This window comes from Lactuca virosa, chromosome 3, assembly GCF_052849685.1.
Source record: "Lactuca virosa cultivar CGN04683 chromosome 3, Lactuca_virosa_CGN04683_v6, whole genome shotgun sequence".
Classification (NCBI taxonomy): domain Eukaryota; kingdom Viridiplantae; phylum Streptophyta; class Magnoliopsida; order Asterales; family Asteraceae; genus Lactuca; species Lactuca virosa.
Window position 1 is genome coordinate 43,647,527 of NC_136428.1, and position 19,597 is coordinate 43,667,123.

Here is a 19,597-nt window from a genome sequence, read left to right on the forward strand (position 1 = left end):
TTGCTCTTGCCTCTCTATTTGAATGTGTTTTTATTATTTGTCATTGATATATGAAAAACTCTTGTCGCCTATTCAATGTTATATTCAATGCTATGTCAGTGTAGAGTAGAAGGCTAAAAGCGTAGAAGGTAAACAGCTAAAAGCTTTTTCTTTTGTCAGCTTTTACTTTTCAGCTTCTATTAGTATATTGGAATTAAAATGTTTTTTTTTTTTTTGCTTGGATACCCTTTTTTCCTTTTAAACAACAATAAACCGGTATAACTTGACTATGTGTTCCTTTTGAATTATTGATCATTTATTAATTTTAAGATTGTCAATTTTGTTTTAGTTTTACTAGAGGATGAATGTAATTTAAACATTTGTTATTTCAATTGCAAAAGACGAATTGATTGAAAATGCTAATATGGATAAAATAGAATAGTTGTAAAATATGATTTTGTTTTCCATTTCTAATAAAGTTATATACTAAATAAAAATATAAATTAGCTTTTGAAAAATAATATGTATTCGCTTCCTTTGGTATCTCGGTCTCTTTAGTTTTAATGGTTATGTTCCGCCCTTGGTGACAGCCGATCATTCATTCATTACATGTTAGGGCCTACGGGCCTTTTTTCCCGGCTCGTCCTGGACATTTGAATCCTCAGGACCGGCCCTGCACGTCATATTTGGAAGCATTATGAAATGGTTAAAATGTCGAGTGGTGCCAGAAAAACGTGTTGCAAAATATAAGGCAAAATATTTGAACAACAATAAAGTTTGACGTTGAGACATTACACACTCAGAAGACATATTCACATAAAAAGGACGAAATGAGGCTGAGGCTAAGGCAAACCCGTATTACTCCGTAAAGAGTTATTACGTGTGTCGCCACTTTGAACACAACTATAAATTTTTTCAGAGAAGAACTTTTAACAATGAATATAAGCCGATAGCACGATAGCGTAGGTGAGAGTTATGTTAAAAACATCATCAACCGGTGGTCGTGGTCGTGGTGGTGGTGGTCGTGGTTGTATTGGGGATAAACTTCGACAACTTTATAATTTATTAACACAAATAATAACAAATTAGGAAACTATACTGCAATATATTTTATAAAGCTTCTAAGTATTATGGTTTATGGATTTTAAAAGTCTATATATATTGGCATGGTGGAAATAGTAGGAGCTATATTATCCAATTTTGTCCAATATGTTCCATGATTTACAAATTGTCTCAGTTTTTATTATAGCATTGAAATATAAATTTTTTTGAGTGGTGAGGTTATATCCCAATGGAGAAGCTGGATATATTAGTAGGGGCTGTAAATATCTTTAAGCTCTAAAGTTAGAGATCGCCTAATCTTAAAAGACTATAGGCCCATTAGCCTTATTGATTGTTTTGTGAAAATCATCTCTAAACTCCTTGCAAAACACCTTAAAAGTATTTGCCTATGATGTTATTGGCGAGCAGTCGGCCCACATTGAGCAGCATTCTTCCACGGTCCTTTTATAATTAACGAATTTAATAATTAGACAAAAAAAAAAGGTGAAAGCAATGTTATTTGAAACTAGATCTCGACAAAGCATTTGATTCCATTTGTTGGGAATTTCGTAATATTCAGTTATGGATCACATGGGTTTTGGGAGGTAATAGAGGAGGTGAATTGCAAGGTGATCCGTTATCATTGTTTTTATTTGTCATTGCCGTGTAGGGTTTGCACATTCTTATGAAGTCGACTTGTGACCAAATACTTTTTCAAAGTTTCTCCCTCCCTAACAAGGTCCGGTTTTATCCCACCTCATGTACGCCGATGACGTTATGTTTCTAGGAGAATGGTCACCAACAAATTTCCTTAATCTTAAACAAAAAATTTAATGTTTTTATCTAGCTTCCGTTTTGAAGTTGATATTTAATAAAAGTAAAGTTTTTGGAATAAGTCTCAAGATTGACAAACTTTTTAAACTGTGAAACTTCCTCTCTCCCATGTATTTATCTTGGTTTGCCAAAAATGGTGTAAGATGATGCTTACTAAACATTAGACTCTAATTGTTGAACAATTTCAAAGATAAGCTTAGTGCTTGGAAGTGTAGATTAAATGATTAATTTATTTTGGTGCCAAATTTAAAGAGTTGGGATGACTTGGAGTTGGTTGCCTTGATGGCGGGTTAAAATTGATGAGATGTCACTTTGCTCTTGGTTAATTCGATCAATTCATAGATATTCGGGATTTAAAAAATATTTCTCTTGCAAGAAAATCCAACTTTAGACATGGTACAATATTGTAAAGATTGAAGACGACCTCTTGGAGCTTGACATTGTAAAGATTGAAGACGACCCCATTTGATTAGAAGGCAGGTGGAAGATGTGTCTATACTCTATAACCAGATTTTGGAAAGAAATTGGATGGGGAATTTCACTTTAAAAGATAAATTCCCAAAGCTATATATAATCAACGCTGATGGAGTGATGGGTCACGTATATAACTAAGATTTATAGCCTCGACTAGCATCAATGGTGTCATACTGTAATTTCTTCAATGCTAGTTTGCTCTTTGTAGTTTCTTTTCTCAATTCTCATTTATCTTTAGGCCTTTTTTTATATATATAAAATTTCCGTTGATTTTTTTTTAAAGGTTTTCATATTGAATCTTAAGTTGATAAAATTCATGATTCGATTTCATAAAAGATAAAACAAAAGATATAATTTTTGGTATATATGAAAATACGTAGATATTAAGTTATTAAATCCCTTAAAAGATGAAAATTAATTAAATTTTAATTACAAGCATGTTAAACAATACGATGGTAGTCGCGTGAACGTGTCCATGGCTTTGGGAAGTGGCAAGGTGCAACAATTGATGTTCCAATTAATGAATATGCCGACCAGGACACGCATTCTACACTCAAACGATGACACCTTTTTCTCATAACATAAATAATTCCAGACTTAGACTTTGTTTCCTTATTTTATTGTGTGAAATGTTTTCTATTGTAACGTTTTGAGGTTAAAATAGTGATAATGGTTGTTTTTATTTATATATTTAAGATGAATGTACATTGCATAAAATACAATTATATAATCAATAAATGTTGTTTTTAAAAAAACATAGATGTTGTTTTTAAAAGAATTAGTTTTGTCATCCAAAAAGGGGTTGCGCCACAGTTTGTTGCTCGTTTACCCACTGCGTCTATGTAAAACTTTTTTCTAATGTTTTATAAAATTTTATTAAAAAAATAATCAATATATTTATAAATATATTTTGTTAAAATTAGAAATGTCATTATTAATTTTAAAATAATAATTTTTATATTAAATTGATATAAAACATTATTTATTTTCATATGATAAATTAGATTTATATAAAAACCATATAATCTCAGTCGTCTCAATGGTCTTTACCCGCAATTTACTCGTAAATAAATTAAATATAATATCTGGCTTAAAGTTATTTTTAGTTGTTATGATAAATTAATTTTTCTGAAAAATTATTTGTTTAACTGTTTAATTTCACGCCATGATACTAGATAAAATATCATTCATTTTTTTTCTTTTGAGGGTACAATATAATTTTTAATATAGTGTTACTTTTAACATTTTTATTGTTAATTATCTTTGGGTGTTACTATATATACTCTCTTACTCACATATAAAGTTAAACACACTCGCCTAGCTAACTTTTTAGACACTCTTAATGTTACTTTTAACATTTCATAGAATTCATATATTGTTACTTTTAAGTTTTAACATTTCAGAGTTGGGTGTAATTTTATAGAATGTGCGAGAGATGGGTGTAATTTTATAGAGTGTTAGAGATTTAGAGTGTATTTATTCATTTATATATTTATATAGTGTTACTTTTAACATTTCATAGTGTGATAGAGATTTAGAGTGTGGTTATTCATTGAGATAATGACTTAAAAGGGTAATATATTTTTCGATTTGTACACATTTGGTCACTCAGTTTTTTATTCGTCCACATTTACCCCTTCAAGTTGTTAAACTGTACACATTCAGTCCTTATGACCAGTCACGATATCTTACATGGGACAATCATTGATGAGGTGTTTGGGGTTGTTGATGTTTATGTCCATCACGATCTCGACTGCTTGGTTGCGTAGATCTTGTGGTTTGGCTTAGGTCTTATATTTTGAACGTCGTAACTTCTTTATACGATATCAGATTTTAACGATCTTTATATCCATATGTTCGTTTTTTGAGTTTACCACAACTTCATTTAAGATTACTCCCGTTAAAAAGTAACATATTTTTTACTTACGGTTTTATAATAAAAAAAAACATCCATACATGCATTCATAAAAAACGTACACTACAAATAAAATTACATTTAGTGACAGTTTCAATGGCACTTTGCTTTTGTGCCACTATAACATACTTTTAGTGACATTTTTCTTTGTGCCACTATAGGTTTCCTCAAAAAATTGAAAATCCCTTCTATTTTGTTGCAGCGGGAAAATGTTTTTCCCCGAAAATTACAAAACCCTGCCTACACTTTAATTCCCTCCTATTAAAAATTTTCCCCATTCTTTAGCTTTTAAAATCCCTAATTGCCCTTACCCTTCTGGTTACGTCCCACTCTCTAAGTCTCATTGTCTCCCGCAGATTTCATAAACCCTTATTTTCATCTCCAATCACATAAACCAGACTCCAGACTCCAAATCGCTCATGAATATGTTCGCAACCTCGTCGTCGTTGCCCCTGATACTGCTTGTTATGCACTCTGACCACATATCTCTGACTCAGGTACGAAATCCTTTTTTCCTTTTAGAAATCAGGCATTAAAATATACGTATCATATCGTTCTTCGACTCGTATTCACGAGGAGTCAACAAGAAACCATAACAAACCCTGATTCTTGATTAAGTGAGAGCGTTAGGCGATTTATGGTGTTCTTTGTTCTTCACGACTTAAGGAATCACGCCCCCAAAATCATCAATTCATCATCAATGCTACTTGAAAACATCATTGCTTCCGATTTATGGAACCTACATCCTAGTACCGAGAACTAAGGAGGACAAGGGAGATTCTGGATACTGGAGGATGCATATAATTTCTTGAGATGTATAATTGGAATTCCAAGATGAAAGGCATGACGAGCCTCTTAAATCCCAGTTAATTCGTATTCTAGTGTTAGACTCCAGCAACGAAATGTTTTTTTTTTCTTGATAGCCGCATTGGCTTTTTGTTTGTTCATCTTTACACCAATTATCATCATAAATAAATAAACACAAAATAGATCTGTCACCACGGTTTGGAGCTTCATAATGTGATGGTTAACATTAATATAAATTTATAGTCTGTATTTTTCTAATAATGATTTTAGTTGACTGAACTTAATATGTTTAACAATCGTGCTTATCAAATGTCAGTCACACTAGTTAGATTTTACGCCTTGATTCACGTTCTCATTTGTGACATCCCTATGGTAGTAGCTGTCCTTTCTTATAACAACTTATTTATGTATGTTAAGAATCATTACATTCATTATAGGATGTCATTTGTGTTTCTAAACTTCTTTACTTAAATTGTAATTTTGTTTGATTGTATTTGTTGCAGATATAAACCAAGTGAGGAGACCCTACTAGAAATTGATTGATTTTGTTTAAATATAATCATGGAATGTGATATTGGCCCAAAAAGAAGAAAAGCTGGTGGTTCATCTACTACTTTAAATGTATCACCTTTGCATGTTGCAAGTTTTGCTTCAGGTGCACTTTAGAAATTACCAAACTACATTCGTTCTCTAGTGGCTCAACATGTTGCAAAAAGATCATTCCAACCCACAACTTTTGCTAGAGCTACTTCTGCATCAAGACAATCACTTCCATCATTATCATCTCTAATGAGTAAATCTTTCAATTCCAAAATTAGCCCTAGAATTGGTAAGTTTTTTATCTATTTTTTTACTGAAATTATGTTTTTACTAAATATTTGTATTTTATTATTTCCATAAGTCTGGTTATTATATAGCTTGAAATCTATTTTTCATACTGAAAATCTATTATTTCAAGTTGAAAAACTATTTTTTTTTAGTATTGGTAAAATTCCATGTTTTTACAATTCTGACTTTCTTTTATTCTCTTTCTTGTAGCCTCACACAGAGAAATGGAAAAGATTCGCACAATCTAGGTTGAATAACATGGTGTCTGCCAAATTCAGTATCGCCTTGGACATGATGAAGGCTTTATAGGGTGACCACACTTGGGTGTATATGAATAGAGTATATGGGTCTTGTAACACAGTAGAATGTAATGGAATATGGTTGAGTACATTTATATTAACCTTATTATAAATGATATAGGGAGCGACTCTTGTTAGACAAATAAAATTTTATTTTAAGTAATAATATTGTGTTTCCATTTCTTGTCTTAATTGAATTATTATTATTTTCTATTATGAAATAAGGCCTAATTTATTAACATATTTTTTTGTGTTAAAAAGTGCCACTAAAACTATGAAAATAATATTTATTTTATAAGTTATATAGTGTCATAAAATAGTGCCACTAAAACCTATAAGTGCTTTAGTGGCATAATAAAAAAGTGCCACTAAAACCTAATAAGGTTGCAGCGACACAACCAGAAAGTGCCATTAAAGGTCTTTAGTGGCAACGTTTTTAGTGACACTTTTTTTTGTGTCGTTGATTGTCCAAAGGGCTTTTAGTGGCACTTTTTCGGTTTTTTGTAGCACTTTTTCTGTGCCACTAAATGTAATTTTATTTGTAGTGGTATGGATATAAAGATCGTAAGTAAAAACTATATTACTTTTTAACGGGAGTAATCTAAATGAAAGTTGTAGTAGACTAAAATACGAACGCATGGATATAAAGATCGTTAAAATCCGAGATCGTATGATGAAGTTATGACGTTCAGAACTCATGACCTAAGCAACAAAGTAGTCGAGATCGCGATGAACATAAACATTAAAAACCCCAAACACCTCATTAATGAAAATGAGTTCTTTTGCAATAAAAAAATATATAAATGGCTAAATGTGTACAAAAATATTAAGGACTAAATGTGTATAAAGTGAGAAATATATTACCCTATTAAGTTATTTTTACCGTCTAACTTGGAATAACTGGTCATAAAGACTGAATGTTTACATTTTAACAAGTTAAAAGGGTAAGTGTGGACGAAAAAAAAAAACTCGGTGATCAAATGTATACAAATCAAAAAATATATTACCCTTTTAAGTCATTATCCCTTATTCATTTACATATATTTATATAGTGTAAAATAAAGTTGAGTTAAAGTCTTTATTTTATTTTACAATTTATCAATAGAAGTAATGACAAAAATATAATGGAGTTGAAGATATTCTTAGTAATGATCTCGATACTATAGTTTGGAACAACCGTTGCAATTCAATTGTATGAGAACTATTTTTTTTTTTTTAGTTTCTACCTCGAGTGTGTTTGGTTAAGCTTATTTAAGTTTTTTTTTTTTAACTTATTACCAGTTCCACACCGGTATAAGTTAAAATGAGTGTTTTGATAGAAATAACTTATCAAGGTGTCATACCGGAAATAAGTCAAAATCTGTAAGTAACTCCCCCTAACTTATTAGCTTATAAGTTATAACCTATAAGTTAAAAAATGTTTATGAAAAATCATAAGCTCAGCCAAACACTCTCTTGATACCTGCTCCAATGGAGCTTTTGCTAAAAAAAAAATATCAAGTTTTGTGTTTGTTTCCATTAATATTATTAGTAGATTATTGTTATTATCGATATGTATGAGACATAAATTTCAACAAATTTGATTTTATATGAAAGTAGGTACTCATATATGGTTATTGTTATCATTATAAATACTTCATCATCAAACTTATTATAAAGGCAATTCAAACGATTACTAATATATTCATTGTCGATCAATATGATTTTACATGTCGACCACGGCAGATTTTTATAGCTCTGTCCACACCCAAAATAGCGACTCACTTTTTCCATAAAAACAACCTCATTAACTCGGGTGGTCCGGGTGAACTTGGAAGACCCCTATTTGTTACGGATTTAAATGATAGGTTATGTCAATCAATTCAAAAGGAAATATGATTTTTAGATAAATGAAATTTTTTAAGAGAGATGGGTATGGGCAACGCCACAAGGAGCGTTATTGGGTGTTATAACATGTGAACACCGCCCTCCTTACCCGTTATCAGGCGTTATTAGCCTGCACGTTCCTTCCCGTTACCACCATAACACGTTATAACACTTTTTTTTTTTTTTCTTTTTCTAATAACGCCTAAAAGAATGAAGAAGAAGGAGAAGAAAGATAAAACCTTGTTGCAGTTCCCTTCCTTTCCCTCGAAGTCAACTCCACGACTCCAGCCCCACTGCTTTATATGCAACTCAGGTTTCTATAAATACACACCAACTTATCCATGGAGAACGAAACCCAAATCAAGAAGAGAAAGCTTCAAATTACAACAATGGAAGTAACCGGTGAGATTTTTGTAGTTCCATTCTTTGGTCAAGGTCATCTCTTTCCAGCTATGGAGCTCTGCAAGAACATCTCTGCTCATAATTTCAATGTTACCCTCATCATCCCTTCTCATCTTTCTTCATCCATTCCCTCCACGTTTTCTAACCACTCCCCCTTAATTCATGTTACTGACATCTCCGTCACCGCTTCGCCACCACCGGAGACCGCCGACGAACCCGGATCTGAAAAAGAGGTTCAGTCATCTGGTCGTAGGGGAAACCCGCTTCAAGAGCAGAATCTGCAGATGGGTAAGGGAATCAAGTCGTTTCTATCCACAAGATCCGGAGTACGACCCACGTGTGTCGTGATTGACAACATGATGAGCTGGTGCAAAGAGATTTTCGTAGATCATGAAATTCCGGTGGTGTCTTTCTCAACTTCCGGCGCAACCGCATCCGCCATGGGCTACGGAATGTGGAAGGCCGAGGTAGAAAACATGAAGCCCGGTGAGATCCGAGAGATCCCCGGGTTGCCTAAAGAAATGTCTGTGGCTTTTTCGGATCTTAGCAGAGGTCAGAGAGTAAGGCCTCAAAGACGGAGCCGGCCACCCGGTGATCACGCGAAACCAGATGGACACACCGGACCACCAAATAGGATGAGGCCCCATGGACCAAGAGGTGGAGGTGGTGGTGGTGGTTCGGCTGGACCGGGTCAGAAGCCACGTTGGGTGGACGAGGTGAAGGGCTCGGTGGCGTTGCTTATCAACACTTGTGAAAATCTAGAGCATGTATTCATCGAATACATGGCCGAACAAACCAAGCTTCCAGTCTGGGGCGTTGGGCCGCTGCTACCTGAACAGTTCTGGAAATCAGCTGGTGAACTCCTCCATGATCATGAGATGAGATCGAACCACAAATCCAATTACACAGAAGATGAGGTGGTCCAGTGGTTGGAATTAAAACCACATGGATCCGTAATCTACATCTCGTTTGGGAGTGAAGTTGGACCCTCAATTGAAGAGTACAAAGAACTAGCGAAAGCGTTGGAAGAATCCGAGCAGTCTTTCATCTGGGTGATCCAACCTGGTTCAGGTAAATCCGGCATCCCCCGTTCTTTCTTAGGGGCGGCGGCGATCACAGACGACAGCGAAGAAGAGGAAGGGTATTATCCAGAGGGCTTAGACGTGGCAGTTGGTAACAGGGGTTTAATCATCACTGGATGGGCACCACAGCTCTTGATTCTGAGCCACCCATCTACCGGCGGCTTCTTATCTCATTGCGGGTGGAACTCGACGGTGGAGGCAATAGGGCGAGGGGTCCCGATCTTGGGATGGCCGATTCGTGGCGATCAGTTTGATAATGCGAAGCTGGTGGCCTACCATCTTAAGATAGGGTTCGTGATGTCACGTGGTGATAGTGACGATGTAAGGCCAGGAAAGTTTAAAAAGGATGATATAGCAGCAGGAATCGAGAAACTGATGAGTGATGAAAAGGTGCATAAACAGGTGAAGGAACTTAGCAAAGAATTCGAGGGTGGTTTTCCGGCGAGTTCAGTGAAAGCATTGGGTGCTTTTGTGGAGTTTGTTCGCCAAAAAGCAACCTGATTTGGTTTTGTTAATGTAATTTATGTAAGCTTTTTTCTTATGTAGATATAAATCATCTGCGATTTTTATGGCAGATCAGAATGTATTATGTATGTAGTCTGTAAACATAAGAAGATGAAGGCTTTGAATTTGATCTACCAAGTCCTCGATACAAATACTAATAACAATTATACTAGTTGCCTACCCATTTCATTCGGTGAATATTGTTCTTTAAAAAACATGTCATATTTCGAAGAATATTGACATTTCGAAGAATATGTGGCAGGTACACATTATTATTGGTCGTTTATGCATTTGTTAGACGTAACTACACAAGACATATACATAAACAACTTCATTTTTTCTAGTTACAAAAAATAGCAATGTTATTTATCTATTAGTTTAATAAAACATCACTAACATTTTATAGGATATTGTATTTTTCATTTTTTCCTTAGGCCGGACGGTATGGGTGAGGGAAAGGTTGCGGGAAGTTTTCCCCCTTTTACCTGAACACTGCTCCTTGACTGAGGGAAAGATGGTGAGGGAGTTCATTGCCGCACTCTTTCTCCTATTCCTATTGGCCAACTTTTTTTTTATCTTTTTTAATACTTGTTAAATTATATACCTACTAAATATTATAAAAAATATATCAAAACTCATGATTTTTAATTTCCTACAAAATGAGTAATATTTGTAGGAAATATATTTAAAAAAATTAATAGTGAGAGAGTTTTTCTCCTATTTATTGGGTTTATGTGAAAGAAAAGGAAAATGAGGAAAAGAGTGTTGTGGCCCACAAAAAGTAATGGGAGTTTCCCACCCACACCCTCCGGTCTTACTAAAAACATATTAGTCATGAAATATACCAAATTATTGCAGTCCTAGTTTCAATCAAGTGTAGTTAGATAATTACCAAACAACCAATGACACCTTATTACAAACAACTTAATTATATTGTTATTATGAAAATATATACACATATATAACAAATGAGAATATACATTGCTATTAAGCTCACTAAATTCACATCAATTTAGATCTAAATTTGCAATCACAAATTAGCATTTGGTTCACCAAAATTAAATTAGCGCATGGCTAATTGACATCGAAAATATTGGGTTCACTAATTCACATTGAAAATATTATGTTCGCTAAATTTAAATTTGAGAAGGGTTCTAGTTTCGAAAATAGGTATTGTAAATGATGATAATCTAATGTGGAGTAACGTTCAAGCTTAGGCATTGTGTCGACTTAACTTTATTCAATTACTAACAATGACCAAATGAGATAATTTTTGTGACTTTTGAAAGTACGCCTCAAAAGGATTTGCAAATATTTGCGCAATTCTGGAGGTGGAGGTGACTATGCAGAAAGAGATGAGTATATTATTTATAGAAGAGAATCTGAGTAACGGAGGGGGATATATGTGGTTAATTTGAAATATGAAATTAACCATCACCGAGGGAATACAGGATTCCAAATCAATTTCTGGTTTTCTTTCCATGTTGGATTTTTTTTATTTTTTACAAGGATTAATTATTAGTTGTATTGGGGAGATTAGCATTAAACGATTGTACTTAATGTTTTATTTTTTGTACTTCTTAAATTTCAAGAAATGAACAATATGCTTAATAAAATAGAATAGATAAATTATGAGAAATGCAATGTCATTAGTGAAAATTGCACATCGCTCTAGGTTTGGAAATTTTAGGTTTCCATAGTTGTAAATAAGGTTGCAAACTAGCCTCCCCGAGCCTAGTCTGACAAGGATCCGGATTCGACTTGTTTAAATTTTTTTGGTTAAGTTCAGCTCATATCAAGCCTTATGTGTGCGAAGCTTATTGGGCTTGTTAATAATTGTACGGGATTGAGTTTGGTTTGGACTTGGATCATCATAATTCTAAAAGACAAAATTACATAAATGGTCTTCGTGATTGACAAAATCGACCAATTATGGTCCTTATGAGGAATTCTTTACATAGAGAGTCCCTGTGGTTTCAAAATCTTGCAAAAACGGTCCTTTTTACTAACGGTGTTAACTTTTTCAGTTAAGTCCTATGTGAAATGACAGATTTGCCCTTCTTGTCATAGGGACCATTTATGCAATTTTCTCTATTATTTATTATTGTTTTTATTTAATTTATTTATATATTTAAGAATTTAGATTTTTTTTAAAGATTTGTTTAAACATATTGTTTAATATATATATATATATATATATATATATATATATATATATATATATATATATATATATATATATATATATATATATCGCTAACATTTTTTTGACGTCGTCTTCAAGCACATTTATTAATGTTTTTATGACGTTTTGTTGGAATAATTTTTCTATTTTTTTTTATTTTTTGACGTTATGTTCAAATACGTTTTTTTTAACATTTAGTATGTTTATATTTTTTAAAGGGATGTATGACTACTGTAATGATAATTCGTAGCTTAATACACTTTCAATCATGTTTTCATTTTTTTTCTTTTATCAGGTTATATAATTATTATTTTTTTTAATTTAAATATTTAACTATATAACATATATAAGGTTGTATAATTGTTATTTTTGTAAACTTTTTTATAAACATTTTTTATAAAATAAAAGTGTAAAAAATTTGTTAAACGTGAATATGATTAATATAGATTAGGCAGACATAGGCTAAGCTGAGACCGCCTCACAGCCTTACCGAGAACGGCCAGGTCATTTCACATTGGATTTAAATGTAATGTTTTCAAGTTATTTTTTTGTTTTTAGATATTTTGTGATTTTTTAAGTTACACAGATTTCGATTAGTCTATGTATAACCTGACATCCGTTTAGAATTCTGATTATCATATGTGATGACACGCCCCCTAGCGCGGGCTAGGAGTAGGATCTCCAAGGAGCAGGATCCCTCATACAACATTGTATGTTTTATATAGTTAAATATATGAATTAAAAAATAATAATTATATAACATTATCTATATTAAAATAAAAAGAAAGAAAGAAAAACATGATTTTTAGTGAATTAAATTACGAATTATGATTACGGTGACAATAAATTCTTCAAAAAATATAAAAAATACAAAACCTAATAAAAACATTAAAAAATATATTAGAACGAAACGTAAAAGAATTAGAAAACATTATTCCAATAAAACATCAAAAAACGTCAATAAATGTATTTGAAAAAACGTCAAAAAAATAAAAAAATAAATATTTCAACAAAACGTTACAAAATATTAGCGAAAGAATATTAAAGAAAAACATTAAACAATATATTCAAACAATACCTTAAAAACATCTAAATCCTAAAATATATAAATAAATGAAGTAAAAACAATAATAAATAATAGAGAACATTACATAAATAGTCCTTGTGACGGGAACAAATTTCATAAATGGTCCCTATGTAGGAAGGGCAAATATGTCATTTCACATAGAACTTAATTGAAAAAGCTAACACTATTAGCTCAAAGGACCGTCTCTGCAAGATTTTGAAACCACAAGGACCATCTATGTAAAGAATTCGTCATAAGGACCATAATCGGTCGATTTTGTCAACCACGAGGACCATTTATGTAATTTTGTCATTCTAAAATGATATTTATTAAATACTTTGTTATTTAGTACATAAAATTAAAAAATATATTTTTTATTATTATATATGTATGTTCGTTTAGGCTCGCAAATCTAATCGAGCTAAGTAACACATGTTCGAACTCAAGCTCATTTAATTAACAAACCTAATATTAAGATCGAGCTCGGCTTGGGCTCTTTTAAAATTGGACTCGAATCGAGCTTTTAACGAGTCAATCTCAAGTAGTTTGATTCGTTTGCACCTATAGCTGTAAATGGGAAAATCTATAGACCACCTATGAACAAAGGCAGCAGTTGAAAGCAATAATATGGCTTCAAACACAATTACATATTTTCTTCTCATAGTCCGGTTCTCCATGTAATGTTTTCATTTCGAATGAAAATCATCAGGGGACGAAGCTCTAATTTCAGTATAAGAGAGAACGGAAGCAAAATTTTAGAAACTAAGAACCCAACCAACCCACTTTATAAATGCCAATCCTCCCGTCTCATGCTCTTCCTGCAACCGGTACCGAACTGGGTGGTATTCTTGCCTCCTTACTTCCCGATCTTCCTTCTCCTACCTTCTTTTTCTTATTTGCTTCTTACTTCTCTTCCTTTTTTTTACTTCTTTGCTTCTTAATTCTCTTCATTTTTTTCTTCTTTGTTTCCTTCCTTATTGGGCAAACCATTCCCAACACCTCCCTATTTCTCTCATTCTCTGTCCAAAACTCATCCCCTCGCCTCCAGCAATGATACCATCCACTCTATCAATTCTAAAAGTCTTCCTAACCATTTCCAACACAACTCCATTTTTCTATATCAAAATAGTTTTAAAATAGTACAAATAGTGTTTTTTGTATATCATTTTCACACCTATATATAAATTTGAATGTTTTTTGTATATCATTTTAAAATAGTACAAAATAGTTTTAAAATAGTACAAATAGTACAAGGTAGTTGTTAGGTCCGTCGTGATATACAAATTTGAATGTTGGTCGACTAAGAAGGAACATGAAAAAAAAAAGATAGAAGTTTTGGAATTTAAAAATGAAGATGTTGAGGTAGACTTGTGTCATAACTTTGTGGGATATGATTTTGAATTCAGGTATAAGGAACTTGTAAGAGTGGCCCAAATAATCAAAGTATTAAGAGAATAACGATTGAGATGGTATGAATATATCGTCAAGATCTGATAGTTTATTATGATATTTTGGAATTTGTATGAGAAGTTTAGATAGTTTTGATACCTTTTTGGTGAGAGTCTATTATTCATTGTGAACTCGTTGGAATTATTTAATGATTTTTTGGTTATTCCCTTTTCATGTTATAGAAAGGGCTACCTAAAATGTAATGAGTACGCATATCTTGTCGTAAATTCTATTTGTTTTAAATAACATAACTAGAACAATTTAAATATGCATTCTAATTTTTCATTAGAAAATACAAATAAAAAACAAAATTTTCACAGTCATGCCAATTTTCCATTTCGATCTATTTCCCAAATCTTAAATGTCGGTTGTAACGAGTAAAAATGAAACAACACGCAGATGTTTTCGGGTTTAACCAAAAGCCGTGGGACCCAAAATACCAAATGGTAGAAATCGATTAGTCAATCCCAAATTATGCATTTAAACCAATACCCATCATCATGATTCATAATTGCAAACTTTTTAAAGCTTTTTCCTACGATAAGAAATTTTGCCGTCAAAAGCTACCATTTTTATTTCTTTTTGTCGCTTTTCCTTTTTCACAGACGGCAACGCTATCCGATTCCGATCCCACCTTCTTCCTCCATAATCATAACCATCTCCTCAATCTTGATTTGAGTAAGCTTTTTGGATCATATCGTAATCATGAAACAAGTATCAATCACACTTTCGATATTACTCATGTGTAATAAGTTCATATCTTCTTTTTCTAAATTTCATGCTCGTTCGTATAGTCACCTTTCGTTGATTTACCATAGTTGTACTAGCATTTAGATTAATGGGTATTTGATTTATATGATCTATTCGTTTCTTAGTTTCAAGCTTCCGTTCTCTATTTTGCTTATGGTTTGACTTTTGACCGTTGGATATTACTATGAGGTACAAGAAGCTGTTCTAAACTTTAATCGATTCTGCAGCAATAACAATACGTGAATGATTCACCGTAGCTCTACTAGTCGGCAGCAATAACAATACGTGAATGATTCACCGTAGCTCTACTAATCGGCAGCAATAGGGTTTTCATTTATACGATCTGTTTTTTTTTCGTGATTTCAAGCTTCCATTTTTGACCGTGATACTGATTTGACTTTTATAATATATTGTAATGATGATCTAGAAGAAACTTTTCTGAAATTTCCTAAGTATAATGACATTGGGAATTTCTTTTTGACTAAAGAATTTGTTTTTGTTGAAACAGGAACAGATCTAATTAGTTTGAAGAACTTGAAAGAAACAAGGGTGGAGGTTTCTTTACTTTGTACCTGGTACATCAAGATTTCCCCAAATTGAATAACAAAAGAGTGAAATAATTTCATTTTCCGATCTGTATCTGTGATTTTCAAAGAAACCCGTCTCAAATTCTTGGGTCTTTATTCCGTTCTTGAAGAAAAATCAAGTTTGGCAAGAGTTTTGGTTACAGAATTATTGTGGAGAGATAGAAAAAAATGGGATCTTTTGCTGGACATGCAGTTCCAGGGACACTGTTTCTTATGGTTGGAGCATGGCATATATGGAGCACAGTGGTTCGTTATGCAGCAGACCCAAAATCATTTCGTGTAAGAATGTGGAACCCTGTTCCAGGTTTTAATGGGAAATTGAAGTACTTGGAGCTCTATGTTATAGCAGTCGGAGCTTTTATTGATATGTGTATAGAGCTTTTATATTCAACGCACCTTAAGTTCTTTGTTAATGGTGTCTTGAACCCACATCACATGAATGACTTTGAACATGGAGGCATGCTTCTCATGTTCTTCCTCTTCAGTATTGTTGCTTTGCTCTCTGAAAAAACCAGGTCAGTCTTCATCATTCATAGTTGCTCTTACATTTTATTATTAATTATTACGACTTATAAAGAACGAATGGGCTGTTTCATTCTCCTTAAGTACTGTATGGGTAATGATGTATGTCTGGATAAAGTGTTTTGCTTTATTTTATGGACCAAATAAACTGTCTAAATGAGACTAAATGACCATAGCATCCTAATATTCCATATATTCATCACTTGTTAGCCTTAAGTTTATAAAAATGGATACACAACTGAATCTATCACAGCTTGTATCCGAGATTTCAACCTGAACCCATCTCTTTTTATCCATCCATTTTACTTTTTTGAGCAATTTTTGTTCCTTCAATCTTGAATTTTGACCTTCTTTGGTCATTTTCAGCTTCCTGCCTTTACCAGAAGGCGCCCTGTGCTTAATATCAGCAGCAGCATTCTGTGCAGAGTACCTTTTATTCTTCTTCCACTCAACAACACACAAAGGGCTAGAAGGTCATTACCATCTCCTCCTGGTTCTACTGGTAGCCCTTTGCATAATCTCCATTGTTGCAGGGGCCATAATGCCCACAAGCTTTCCTGCTGATCTGTGTGGTGGCATTGCTGTGACCCTTCAAGGGCTATGGTTTTATCAGACTGCATTCACACTCTATGGGCCCATGATGCCAGCTGGATGTAAGCTGGAAGCAAATGAGGTGTCATGTTTGCATCATGATCATGAGGTTCGTGGACAGGTGCTGGCTAATTTACAGATGTTTGGGCTTGTTTTCTTGGTTCTTTCTGGTGTGGTGGGGTCGTATATTTTTGCAGATAAAAAATGTGGGAAGCCTGAGTTTAGGATGCTTCATATTACACCTGATGAGGGGTTTCATGAGCAGTTATAATGGAGGTGTTAGAGTTTTGTCTTTTTTTGAAGTAGCAGAGTACTTGGCATAAAGTAGTTAATTTTGTACTTTCTTTCTGTATTTTAAATTCGATTGAATTGAATTGATATGGTGTTTGGTTAGATGGAGGTAGAGCTGGAATTGAAATAACTATACGTATGCATGCACACATTTCATTATTCATCATTTGGATGTTTTGGCTAATTAATTGGTACTTGCATTAGTGCATCGTTCCTTTTGCTGGTTTAAACTCTGAAGCAGTTAGCTCCCTTTGATAATGTTAGACAAAACTGCAGAAATGGTCCTTGTGGTTTGCAAATTTCTGTGGCTAAGGTCCAAAAATATTTCGACCCACAAAAATGGTCCCTTTTTGGTGGTGTGGTTGTGGTTTTGGTCCCAATCTCATTAGTTCTAATAGCTACGCTGTTAATTTTTTTCAATATGACAATTTTACCCTCAGGGACTATTTCTATGGTTGTCTTTTTATCAAACTACAAAAGATCATATCTGCATACCATCTTTTTAATTTGATTGGATTATTATATATTAATAAATATTATTTTTAATATTTAATATTTATATATTAGTGAATATTGTTTTATTGTATTATTAATTTCTTTTAATTTTCTTTATATTCTTTTAATTGTTTTCTTATTATTTTAAATAAAAAAAAGATAAAATTGCAAGAATGGTCCCTGTGGTATGTCAAAACTAGCAACTTTGGTCCAAAATGGGTTTGGCTCGCAAGGATGGTCCAATAGTTTCGTTTTGTTGCGAGTTTAGTCCAAAAACTTTAAAACTTTTTATAATGACGGATTTGCCCTTAGTTTTTCCCTTTTTTAATTTTTTTATTACAGAAATCAAAAAAAGAAAAAGATAAAAAGAAAATATCTCTCTCTCTCTCTCTCTCTCTCTCTCTCTCTCTCTCTCTCTCTCTCTCTCTCCCCCTCCAGTTTAGAGAACGTCACCACCCTCACTCCCTCCCCCAACCTTCACCCCTAATGGGAATCCTAAACACCATCGTCGAAAAAAGATAAACGACACCAGATCGAAGCTTTGGCAGTGAAACCCTAGCCCTAAAAGTTTCAGCGGCGTATAGATCGAACTAAGGTTTCTAGCGGCGGCGGCCTCTGAAAACCCTAAGATTTCAGGAAACGAGAATGGCGGTAACCTGTGAAAACCATAGGGTAATTCTTCAAACTCGATTGAAGCTCACCTGAGGGTCATTTGACGGAGCCAGGAGGTTCGAGAGACGGTGTGGACAGTTACAAACGGTGGTGAAGAGGGGTGGCAGTCGGTATTTCCAATGGCCTTTCCTCTGCTGCAGTGGCCTCGTTATGGTCTGTAATGGCGTCGAGAGGCAGTAACAGACCAAGGCGATGACAGGGGTTTCCGGTGGTTTGGTCGTCATCGTTGTGTTTTGGTCTGTAAAGACGAAGCTCGTCGATTCTCAGGAGGCGGCGGATCCGAAACCCCCTTTTTCAAACCCTCGTTTCATAGCTGGAGCAACAATTAGGGTTCTCCCCTCTCACACTTAGATACAGATTAATGGGGGCGGCAATGGAGATTACAATTAAGGTTTCTTTTTTCAACATATCATTAAGAGGAGGAAGACAATGAAGATGTGGGGGCGGCAATGAAGAGAGAGAGAGAGAGAGAGAGAGAGAGAGAGAGAGAGAGAGAGAGAGAGAGATTTTATTTTTGTTTTATTTTTAATTGTTTTTTAATTGTTGTAATAAAAGAAAAATGGAAAATAAAATAATAAGGGGCAAATCCGTCATTATAAAAAAGTTCATAGGAAATTGGACTAAATTCGCAACAAAACGAAACTATTTGACCATCCTTGCGAGCCAAACCCATTTTGGACCAAAGTTGCTAGTTTTGACATACCACAGGGACCATTCTTGCAATTTTGTCTAAAAAAACCCAAATATATCCCACCGACCCCACCCCTTCTAATAAATATTATTTTATTAATTTCTTTATATTAATAAATATTTTTTATTGTTTTGATTAATTTATTTATGATATATAATATTAATTTATTTTTTAATTTTATTAGTTCCATCAGAAAGTCTAGGGAATATGCAAAAACGCTGCTTCCCACCATCGAAAATCGTCGGGACCACCGCTAATCACCTTCAT

The 19,597-nt window shown here is 33.5% G+C and overlaps 2 protein-coding genes and 1 long non-coding RNA gene across 6 annotated transcripts; all 3 read left to right on the forward strand.

Annotated features, from left to right (window-relative positions):
* The first annotated feature begins 4,544 nt into the window (after positions 1–4,544).
* On the forward strand, positions 4,545–6,356 carry LOC145165573 (uncharacterized). The gene is made up of 3 exons (XR_013740122.1): positions 4,545–4,740; positions 5,554–5,879; positions 6,089–6,356. It is a non-coding gene; the product is annotated as an uncharacterized LOC145165573 (long non-coding RNA).
* Positions 6,357–8,198: 1,842 nt separating this feature from the next.
* LOC145165572 (UDP-glucosyltransferase 29-like) lies at positions 8,199–10,165 on the forward strand. The gene has a single exon (XM_079084315.1). The coding sequence runs from the start codon at positions 8,385–8,387 to the stop codon at positions 10,026–10,028; it is 1,644 nt and encodes a 547-aa protein (XP_078940441.1). The 5' UTR covers positions 8,199–8,384; the 3' UTR covers positions 10,029–10,165.
* A 5,072-nt stretch (positions 10,166–15,237) lies between these two features.
* Positions 15,238–17,675, forward strand: LOC145165574 (plant viral-response family protein). 4 transcript variants are annotated; one of them, XM_079084317.1, is made up of 3 exons: positions 15,238–15,476; positions 15,990–16,583; positions 16,957–17,675. In XM_079084317.1, exons 2-3 carry the CDS (start codon positions 16,237–16,239, stop codon positions 17,450–17,452), a joined length of 843 nt encoding a protein of 280 aa, XP_078940443.1. In that variant the 5' UTR covers positions 15,238–15,476; positions 15,990–16,236; the 3' UTR covers positions 17,453–17,675. The 4 variants fall into 4 exon arrangements, with proteins under 4 accessions (XP_078940443.1, XP_078940442.1, XP_078940445.1 ...); XM_079084316.1 differs by having other exon boundaries at positions 15,238–15,409; XM_079084319.1 differs by lacking the exon at positions 15,238–15,476 and adding an exon at positions 15,520–15,670.
* Positions 17,676–19,597: the final 1,922 nt, after the last annotated feature.

Coding starts and splice junctions, on each gene's coding strand:
- LOC145165574 (XM_079084317.1), top strand. CDS start 16,237: ATGGGATCTTTTGCTGGACATGCAGTTCCAGGGACACTGTTTCTTATG. Junction 16,584..16,956: donor TTGCTCTCTGAAAAAACCAG/GTCAGTCTTCAT, acceptor GGTCATTTTCAG/CTTCCTGCCTTTACCAGAAG.
- LOC145165572 (XM_079084315.1), top strand. CDS start 8,385: ATGGAGAACGAAACCCAAATCAAGAAGAGAAAGCTTCAAATTACAACA.